The sequence below is a fragment of the Rhamphochromis sp. 'chilingali' genome (assembly GCF_963969265.1).
Source record: "Rhamphochromis sp. 'chilingali' genome assembly, chromosome: 6".
NCBI classification, from domain to species: domain Eukaryota; kingdom Metazoa; phylum Chordata; class Actinopteri; order Cichliformes; family Cichlidae; genus Rhamphochromis; species Rhamphochromis sp. 'chilingali'.
Window position 1 is genome coordinate 16,031,214 of NC_137933.1, and position 11,122 is coordinate 16,042,335.

Here is an 11,122-nt window from a genome sequence, read left to right on the forward strand (position 1 = left end):
CAGTTTGACACTAATGCCTGACACTAATACGTTAAACACCTAAATTTTAAGTTTTAGATTTCATTTTTTCTTGTCTTATTATGTATATCATATATAAATATATTCATCCTGCTCCTCTATGTCTAATCGTTCATGAAGATGAAGTAAAATCCTAACCGCTACATGCAGCTTGTTTCATCTTGATACTGAATTTCATCAAGAGTGTCTAAATGAAAGCACCAGCTGACAGAAGAAACTGGCAGGCGTTACTGTGAATCCACTCCTTAGGGAATCTCTTCTTTTGCTCCCACTACAAATGAACTGACATCTAAAGGAAGAAAAAGAGCCTCATGCATTAGCAAAGATCGTGAATGTAGGGGGGGTATTTTTATGACAACTAGAGGCCTCCCAGGACTTTTAACTGGTACTGCTCACTGTGTGTATCCAGCCTCCGTGGTAAGTGGAGCACCAGCACACGGTGCAGTGAAGTTCAGTTCTGCATCGCAGGCACTTTTCTAAATTATCCTTCTACTGCATTGCATGAACAGTTTGAGAGTATCAAGTTAACAATCAACTTAATCAATTTGCTATTCAGTCAATATTAATCAGTCCATTAATTAATCACTCGGGTCACAGCTGCCATATTCATACTCTCATTAGCCCACTTCATCTACAGTATAATGGCATCTTTTAACAACTCACTCACTAGCTCACTAATTATGAATCATTTGTTTAATGTGTGCAAGAATGGAGGTGTAAAAATGGCACGTTTTGCTTTTTTTTGCTTTTTTTGCTTTTGCGTGTTGGGGGTAATGAGTGGGACTATTTCTTGGCCGGGAAAATTAACTTCCTGGAATGTTTGTTGGTTGACTAACAACTTAGAGGTGACAGCAAGACCCTAGGAAATACGCAGTAATTAGCCAAACTGTATTCCCTTAAGATTCCCTTAGCTTGGCTCATAGACAGCCAGCTTCATATGAAACTGGGAGATATGAAACGTATTAATCCATCAGCAGCTGAGAAGGTGCACAATCCCAAATCTCTCTCAAAGTCATAACCGCTTCTTAATTCGCAGAATAAGAAAGAACGAGAACCTGGGTACCTGCTACTGAGTTTGGACGGGGCAGCGCAAGAGAGGAGGTGCTGTGCAAATGGTGCTGTGGGAGGGGCCTTTTCGGTGCTGGTGGAGTTCTGGGCTCCATGATGTCCATTCTAGGTAAGGCCTCATCTGGCTGGGTTGTGAGATTGTCCCTGGTTGGCCTGGGATGGCGGTCCTCATTTGTATGGCCCATTACGCCGCCACTTCCCTCTGGGCCTTCGTCCTTACCCAGACCCTCAGTGGAGGTGCTGCGCTCCTCATTCTCAGAAGAACTAGTGATTGTTGCTGTGCAGCGGAAAGAAAAATATGGTTAACAGAGCCAAGAAAAGAAAAAAAAAAACAACAACATCTGGCATGTGACTGCTTATATGCACATCCTCATAAATGACTAAAGACAAAAAGTTAAGCAATAGCTTCAACATCATCAAAAACACATTTATTCAATCTACAATGAAATACACCCTTTTTTGTTTTACTCACAAGTCATCAATCAATAAGTTTCATTGTACTTGATGAGCCCTCTACCTTTTTGTGTTCAACTATAAATACAAACTCTATTTAAAGAGAAAAAAAGTGTCCTATTTTGGGAGAATCAGACCCGTAAGCAACAAAGACAGCAGTGTCCCAGTTTTGACAGGAGGGAGCTGAAGCCTGAAGGCTGAAGTGGCACAGACAAACAGAGAAACTGGCTGTGGGGTAGAGGTGCACATTTTACATAGATAGTGATGTTGCATCTCCCTAACTTTGAGATTGTAGGAAGGTGTGGCAAACACCAGGAGAGTCATATTTCATTTCCCGATTCCATATTATAGCCCATGTTTGTTTAGCTAACCGTTTTTTTTTTTAAACTTCTGATGATGCACGACTAGGCATCTGTGTTGGACGTGCGTCACTATGTGTAAAAAAAAAAGAAGAAGAAGAAAAAAAAACCACAATTTGAAGTCCTGTAATATGAACAGATACCATCTGGAGACACAGAGCAGCAGCAGCTCTCACCTATAATTCCACTATCCTTGCTCTCCAACGTTGAGGTGGGGCTTTGAGATGGAGGCCCTGGACTGCTCCCAGTCATGAGTCCACAAGGAGGGCAAGGGGCTGGGCTGGATGCAGGGCTAGAGAGGGTTCCACTGGGACTGCTGCTAGAGCCACAGTGGGAAGAAGGTAAAGGTAAAGGCTGGGGCAAAGACTGGCCTCCCGCACTGGTGCTCAGGGTGGACGAGGGGCTCTCTGAGCAGGGTGAGGCTGTGCTGCAGGTCAGGGTGGAGCTGGGACTCCCCCCCTGAGCAGAGGAATCATACTGGGGAAAAAAAACCAGAGAAGAGAAAGGGTTAGAAAAAGTTAAGCCATAAATAAAGGTGGAAAAAAGGCTCTGTGGAACAATACTTGAGCATGTTTAAGTGAAATTCCTCTATGTTGAAAGTGGAGTAAATTAGCAGTGCCAATTTCAAACCTTTTAACAGCACTTCACTCCTCGTGACACTGTTGGCCTTCTTGCGCAGCGTTATTTGCAATAGTGAGTGAATATGTTTGAGCGTGCATGCAGATGGGAATTGAAAAGATAATTCCAGTTATTTTCATCCTTGCTGTCATTTCCCAGTTTTTCCTTTTTTCTAAAGATGACTGGCTGTCGTCAAAACTAAAATCAATCACTGCAGACATTCAGAATTTACCACGCTCTGGGGTTTTTTGCGATGTACCACACAGAGGAAAGACAAAAAAGTGCAAAAAAGAAATCACGGCATCAGTCTAAACGATGTTACTGATTAAAACAGCACACCTAAATTTTAAGTAGGGAAATCGAAAAAGGCAAGTATTATACTCGCTTTTCGAACACGCAACTTTTTTTAAGTCACCTCTGATGAGTAAATTCAAGATACTCAGACCTGACTTCGCATACTTGCCAATGCAATAACTATAACATGGGAAGTAAGTATTTAACCCTTTAAAGCCTGCAACATGAAATACTTGCCAGAAATTTCTATTTTATTTAAATGTATAAATTGAGTGTTAATTAAACCTTAAATATAGGAGTTTTAATTTGTTATATATTTGTTACATTCAGCATTTTTCTGCAGTTTATCATTTAAAAACATATTGTGGAATTTAAGTTTTCCCGTTAGGAAAAAAAAATCATATTTATGATGCAGAAGTAAGAAAAACTGTATAAAATGTGTAAAATATGATACATTGGACATTAAGGGGTTAATAGTGCAAAAAAATTACAAAGCTAAGGGCCAGGCTGGAAAAAATGGATGCAGTAATGAAAACAAATCTTCTATCATACCCATCAATAAAAAAGCCTTCAACTTTTAAACTCACCTTTTGAGAGAACAGAAAACACATATGCACACATAATAGCAAGTGCACATCACTACAGCAGCACTGCGGTGAGTTACATTATATAAGAAAGACTGTGACGTTTTTCTTTAGGTTGTCAAAGGGGTCTTGGTTCTAGCTCGTACATTTTAATGAATGCTTTTAATCTATTGAGTTTCTCCACTGGTCTTTAAAAATACATGTCTACATCATATAAAAATTCATAGCATTTACCAATTAAGGGAGCGAGAATTGAAAAATGTTTGAATTCACATTTTTTTAACAGACGGGCGCAAAAAACAAAAAGGAGTCTTTTATCCTTTCATTTGATCACGTGCATTTCAGGTCTCTTCATTACTGATGCAACCTTTCTGCAACACAGAGAATGTATGGAGACAAGGCAGCAGAGTTTAAACAGCTCACTGTTATTCCCTTTATACCAAAGCCTCATCTATCTTAGCCAGGACAACCCACATTCCTCATATGAGCTTTGCTATCTCTGTGAAACTGACTGAATCTGGAGCTCAGGTGGTGGAATGAGGCTGCGAAAATGGGCCATGGCTGAAGCATGCAAAGGCAAAAAGATCGAAAGACATTCGCACAAACAATAACTCTTTATACACAGAGCTTAAACTAATCAGGCACTGAGTGTAAAAGCCATGCGGACACATGGCAAAGCAATTAATAATGATGCAAAATACATACAGAGTGATTTGAGTGCTCAAAGCACACACTCACACAGTACACAATGAGTTCTGTGCAACTGCATTTTAAAATGCAGTCTAATTATCTTTAATAAGCTTGATTCAAATGTTTAAAGAAGATCGTGAGGGCAATCGTTGTTTTTCTTTTACACCATCCATTCTCCTTTTCTATGCCATGGCAGTATGGGGCCAGTTAATCAATATGTGGCCTTACCTTCTTTTCCCTCCTGTCCTCCATAGGAGAGCTAGCAGTACCGGGCGTTGTTTCTCCCAATAAGAAGCATAGTCTGGTCATTAGTTCCTGGTTAGAGAGGGAGGAGCCAGGCTGTGGCTCCACGTGGAGGTCTGGAGCATACACACATTCGGGACACAGGGATTAACAAGCATGAAAAAACACAGCGGGCCAAATGAAGCCACCGACAAACCGATGCTGCAGATTGAGCACAGCTCCCTTTTAGAGCTTCCCACCCAGCAGCATCAGGCAGTGGACTGAAAGAAATGTATGCATCCACAGGTCAGCGCAGCCCCAGCTGCACTGATTACGGATGCACAGACAGTGGCTTTCCAGTCCCCGGGTTGACGCAGCAGCAGCGAGAGGTTTTGTGAGGTTGTGAGTTTGCCCGTGCTCACGCCTGCCAGGTGCTCTCGGTTAAGAGACGGGTTGTGAATTTCAATGAGCTCGGCGTCGACTCTGGAGCAGAAAGGAGTGCCTCGGCTCTGCCTCCACTGTCGTTCCTAGAGACTGGCTGACAAAGGCCATGTGCAGCATTCATTTATCACTGTTTAAGGCTCCCCTATGCTCTGACCTCCAACCCCTGCTCCTTTAAGGTCCATGCTTACTTCAGCAAGTAAACAGTTTTCGCGTCTCTGCGCTTTACCCGGACGAGCGATACATTCGTTCATTCTCGCACCTCATCTGTGTGCTGTTATCAGCTGAGTAACATGCATATTGAGTAGGCATATAAACAGGATGACAGGACATCATGGATTACAGGAACAGCTCACTCCTCCACGCAAACATCTTTTCATTTAGACATCACATTCCACTCAGTCGTTCTCTTTCTGGCTCACTCTCACGCTTTAAAGACACTACATCACTCTTACAGACAAACAAATTGTGTACAAAACACAAGTCAAACCCTGAGAGGAAAAGGGTCAGTTCTGAGAATCAAGTGTGGTCTTTTTTTTGTCTGCTTTTTGTTTTGTTTTGTTTTGGAAGGTGCCCCAGTTACAACCTTCCTTAGTGTAGCCTTTGTTGGTACTTTTTTCACAGCTTGGGCATCTGCTGAATATTTGGGCAGGATGTGTATTGCAGCGAGGGGGGAGGAGGGAAAACTTTGCATTTAGTCAGCAGTGCACTGCGATCCAATCTGGAGTAACATGAGGACACACCGAATGTCCAGTTCTATTCATCAAACCACCTAGCAGTTGCCATTGGAAACGGGAAGCTGAGAGGTGCCTGGCAACCAGGATGGAAGATGCCTCGTGAAATCTGTTTAGCCCAAGGGTAGCCCTCTGGCCAGAAACACAGAGAAAGCTGGCAGAGAGGTCAGTGTTTACACCATTATTGCTAACCTTAACTGTGTAAAGCAGCATACAAAGAAGCCAGGGCAACGACTCAAGAGAAACTGGAATAAAACAAATCCACTCTCAGCCATCCCATGAAAATGACACAGGCACCACTATCCTTATATACATCTTACAGAGGAAAAAAACTCAGCAAAGCCTTTTAGATGTAATTAACCTGCCCTCATTTTCTCTTGAATCTCTTTCTCATTCATTCTCTCTCACCTATAGCCCTATTCTCATTCAGCTCCACTGATCAACACCTGCCAAAACAAAACAAAACACACACACGACGATGCTATACCCACGCCCACACGCTCCCGTTCTCACCTCTGTGGTCTGCTTTGCCACGGCATGAGGCAAAGACGAGTGGCTCTCTTGCGCTGGAAGAGCCATCCACATACTCCAGCCTCCTTACCCGTCCTTTGGCCACAGCAAAGAGGCAGAAGGGAGAGGGAGGGAGGGAGGGAGAGCAGGCAGGGTGGGAGGGGGGATGGATTGAGGGTGGAGGTAGGGAGGGATATGAAAGAAAGTGAGAGAGAGGGAGGGCGAGAGAGAGACACAGAGAGAGAGAGAGAGAAATTAAGCCTCCTCAGATGAGATCTGTGGTGCAGAATTTGAATTGTGTCCCATGAGTATAAAGAAGAATGTATACAGTGTAAGCCATGAATACAAACAGTGCAACATTCACTGGACTGTGGGCGGATATCTATAATATATTAACACCACAAATGTATGTGTGTGTGTGTGTGTGTGTGTGTGTGTGTGTGTGTGTGTGTGTGTGTGTGTGTGTGTGTGTGTGTGTGTGTGTGTGTGTGTGGTAGGGACAGCGGTGCACTCTGATGTGTGTGGGTGTGTCTCACTTTATGCAATATCTCAGTGTTTTTTGAGGTGCAGATTCTTCAGCACTGGAGCCCGTTTGAGGATGAGATGTTTGCGTACACTGACATGTTTTTTTTTAATACTCAAGGCTTCTTAGTGTTTGAATCACGCATGTGAATCAACTCAGAAACACTCGGAAGTCTAACATACCGTTCAATATTTGATCGCCAAAGAAACAAAAGCCATGACACTCTAATATAGATTTAGATATATTTTTTCACTTACTGCAATTTTCAATCTCATATTTGCTCGGGTGGGAAAACAAGGCAGTGCTACATGTAATGAAATGCAATAGCACCTTTTTTTGAATGGCTGTACTTACTGCAGCACACTGCCACCTGGTGTTCCCTCTAAGGTCAGTAAATGTAAAGTTAACTTTCTTACATGCAGCAAATTTAGATGGATTCAAATATGGAAAATATCGCAGAACATGAGGGTTTTTTTAAAGATTATTACTACTGAAAATATTTACTCTTTGTTCCATGTATTTATAAGCTTTAAAATATTTAAAATTCACAAAAGAATATGCAAATCAAGGAACTTTCCGTATAAGATACTATAAAATTTGTGCTCTAATATTTCTTTTGATTGACCTACTATGAAGAATGCTGTACGTACAGAGTTGCTCACCTTAAACCTGACATTAACCAGTATATACAAGCAGGTTGCTTTGTGACCTACAACTGAGCTTTCAAAAACAATAAAGAAAATTTGAAAGTACCAGTTTGCATACACTGAGCATTAGCATTTTACAGGTAGTTAAGTGGTACCTTAATATAAATCACAGTGTAACTTTAATGACATTGAAAAAGTAAATCCGCAAAAAGTAACTACACCTTTTTTAAAATCTAAGGTTTTACATATCATGAGAAGAAAGTAAAGTAGATGAATACATTCTCAGAAGAACAACATCACATAAATATTACAATATGTCATTATTTATGTAACATAAACTAAGGCAAAACACAGTAGCAGTCTTGTGAAGGAGACCTTTAGTGCTTCCATAGGAAGTGCATCTGTTAGCAGGGGGTGCTGCTATCAAATGCACTTAAATAAATGCCCTTCAAGTCGATTATACTACACCGAACACCACTAGTGGAAAACATGCAGGGCAGTCTTTCCAGGAGTGGACATCCCTGACAAATCCACTCAGAGGAACTGAGTACTGCATGATCTCAGACTCTACAGCCCTCAGGTGACATGTTAAATGTTAAAGTTCATGACAGTACAATTAGAAAATGATTAAATAAGCATGACTTGTTGGGAAGGGTCTACAGGAGAAAGCACATGTCGGCATAGATTAGGTTTACAAAGTTACATATGAACAAATCACAAGACTTCTGGAACAATGTCCTTTGTACAGATAAGACCAACATGGAGATGAATCACAGCACCACGTTCGGAGAAAACCAAACACAGCATATCAGCACAAACACCTCATAGCAGCTGTGAAGCACGGTGGTGGAGCGGTGATGATTTGGGCTTGCTATGCAGCCACAGGAGCTGGACACCTTGCAGTCATTGACCATGAACTCCTCTGAACGCCAAAGTATTCAAGAGTCAAATGTGAAACCATTCTGACAGCTAAAACTGAAGCTGGTTCATGCAACAGGACAATGATCCCAAGCCCAGCAACAAATCTCCAACAGAATGGCTTAAAAAAGAAAAGAATCGAGATGATGAAATGCCCCAGTCAAAGCCCAGTCTGCAAACAAACTGAAATACTGCAGCAGGAGAGCTGTCTGCGAGTAAATGCTCACAAACCTCAATGAACTGAAACAATGCTGTAAAGAAGAGTGGGACAAAATTGCTCCAACAATGTGAGAGCCTGATAAAGTCATACCAAGTTATTGCTGGTAGAAGTGGTTTTACAAGCTACTGGGGTTTACTTAGTTTTTCACACACTGCTCCTGCACTCTGGCTCAGTTTTTGCTATATGACAATAAATACACAGTGTAACACATGTTGCTGCTGCGTGTAAATTATTTTATAATCTGCTAACGACAAGGTCATTTTTAAAAGGATATCCTGATACGTAAAACCTTCGAATTCAAAGAGGACGTAGTTTCTTTATCACATAACTGAATCACGTCACGTGATTCTGCTTCTGCACTTTTTGTCATTTTTGGTTTATTGAAGCTTTGATGAGACAGATTGACAGGAAATATGGGAATCAAGAGAAAAGGCAATGCCAGGTAACAATGCTTTTCTGCAACAATCAAACACAGATCACATGAAATGGATTTCAGTCTGTCGGCTAACGTGTGCCCCAATTCACAGTTGTTTGAATAAGTAAAAACACATTTTGTTTGTCATGCCAACAGTAGATGTGATGCATGTGATAATAAGCTGGCCTCAAATTAATGGTTGGTTTATTTTCTCTTTCATCGTGACCAAAAATGTGACTTAATATCTTACACATTGATCCAAAATAGTACAATATTTCAAAAATGACCCACCTAATTGAGGTTTCTTGCCTTAAGTTATCTCACTTAATTATTTACTCTGACAATCTGTCAACATGCTTTTGAGCCCTAGAGGCACGGTCTGTATGCACTTGGATTTTCTGTCACATGTATGGAACAGCTGAACGCACAGACGATCCCCGCTAATCAAGGCAAACCCGTGAAAGCATGCTGTTATTTTTGCAGCTAGTCCCTGACGCACACCTCCTTGTCACTCTCAGTTACATACAGCACATCCAGACCACGCTTTTGTTTGGATGATCATCTCAAGTGAACCCACCTGGGAACTTGCTGCACGACTGGGAGGGAACAATGTCGGCCTGGTGAGGGAGAAGAGGTGAGGAGGGCAAAGAAATGGACACGCCCTTGGTCAGTCTCTTCTGTTTTGCTGAGTTTTTGGTGCAGCCGCCATCGTGGTCCTGGAAGTGAGAGGCACGCTGGCCGCTGCCTCTCTGCAAGGTGCTGTGGGCATACACCTCGTCACCTGCGTGGAACGCATAGGCGGGTGTAGAGAGAAGACAGAGGTGGGCAGGTGTTGAGGTAAAAGCAGAGTTAGTGCAGTTACAGTAGATCTAGGATATCACAAGAAGAGAATAAGCCTATTAAATATGTCTCACAGAAGGCTGCGACACAGCAAACACATCGTGTCTCCAGGCATATTTCCCAGTGAGGTAATGGAAAGTTGGCATTGCTGGATCATCTATTTAAAGAATTGGGATCACGCTCATTAAACTGGCTACAGTTATTCTCTCTTAATACTTCAATCATTTTCATATCCACTCTTATTACAGCCTTTAAAGAGACATTATAATTCCCAAAGCCATGTGATTAGAGAGACTCACTTATATACTGATTATATATCATTGCCATAGTTTGCCCTGTAGCAAAATTAAGCAATTTACTACCTTCTTCTTTGAATGAGTGTGTTTTACCACTAGCCAAATAAGTAGTCAGAACTGCATTGCCTAATCTATGAATTCATCTATTATGCTGTTGCATAATCCCTGAAAGTGTGGAATGATCATAGCCTTTTAATGGCAAGCTTTAAAGAAGGAGGCAGAAAGTGGCATCTCTCTGCAAATGATCAGAGAAGAGCCAGTGTACTGTAAACACACTTTATCATTTTAATGAGACTGACACAGTTCTCTATCAGCCTCTCTGTTCTTTCTACCCAGTGGAGCACACTATCAAATATTGATGGGCAACATGGTTGCTCTAATACCCAGCTCTACTTATGTTTATGTATCTCCGCAACACACTCTGGAATCACATCTTTACTGCAGCGAGTTGACAAGTGTACACTTTTAAAATAAAAAAAATTAAAAAACAAACAGCTTCATTTCATCTGCGACAGAGAATCCTAAAGAACACTGAACTTATGTACAGGAGACACAACAGCCTCATGCCAAGTGCACAGATACATCTGCTGGACTCACAAATTCTTCTGGTGTTCAACGTGTGTTTAGTAGGTCAGGATGTTTGCTTAACCCACTCTAACTTCGTCTGACACACTTTAAATTCAAGCACCGGGACACTGTGTGAAGGACGGAACACTGATGAATTAGGCTAATTGAAATGACTCTACTTAAATCACCCAAGAGAAGAGAGAACCTGAATATTACCATCAAACAACACCAGAATGAGTGTGCACAACATAACATACATTTTCCATTTACAGTATTGTGACCTCCAAACAAAAGGGGCATACAGTTAAAAAAAAAACATCTGCTAAAAGTTGCAATATTATTTTGTTCAGCATGCATGCCTCGTTTTTGCTTCACTGGTACTTCCAGTGGTTTTGTTTCTACCTGAGTGCCTCTGGCTCTTTTTCTCCCCTCGTTTTCCTCCTCCATCTCTCTTGTTTCCAAAAACTGCTCTGAACATAGCTGGGCTGTTGCTTCACCGTCTACTGACTGTGGAAGGGAAAAAAAGTTAAATGTTCATTTGAATTAGGGGCACATTATTCAGACAAAATTACCCCCGCTGTTAGTTCTTAATTCAGCTGCCACATTTAAATGGTGTTTTTATTTTAATACCATGATCAATATATATAGTCTTTAACAAATAGTTTGCACGAATTATTATAGTAAGCTAGATATGAAAAAAATTAG

The 11,122-nt window shown here is 41.4% G+C and overlaps 1 protein-coding gene across 1 annotated transcript in view; it reads right to left on the reverse strand.

Moving 5' to 3' along the window:
* The window catches only part of LOC308398665 (protein TANC1-like), a 48,068-nt gene extending 37,145 nt beyond the window's left edge, over positions 1-10,923 (reverse strand). Inside the window, exons 1-6 of the mRNA XM_080885416.1 lie at positions 10,820-10,923; positions 9,292-9,495; positions 5,995-6,087; positions 4,313-4,443; positions 2,075-2,375; positions 1,082-1,363 (exon numbers count right to left, since the gene is read on the reverse strand). Of these exons, the coding sequence (XP_080741542.1) occupies positions 1,082-1,363; positions 2,075-2,375; positions 4,313-4,443; positions 5,995-6,087; positions 9,292-9,495; positions 10,820-10,895 (1,087 nt within the window). The 5' untranslated portion in view covers positions 10,896-10,923. The remainder of the gene's footprint in view (positions 1-1,081; positions 1,364-2,074; positions 2,376-4,312; positions 4,444-5,994; positions 6,088-9,291; positions 9,496-10,819) is intronic.
* Between the last annotated feature and the right edge of the window lie 199 nt (positions 10,924-11,122).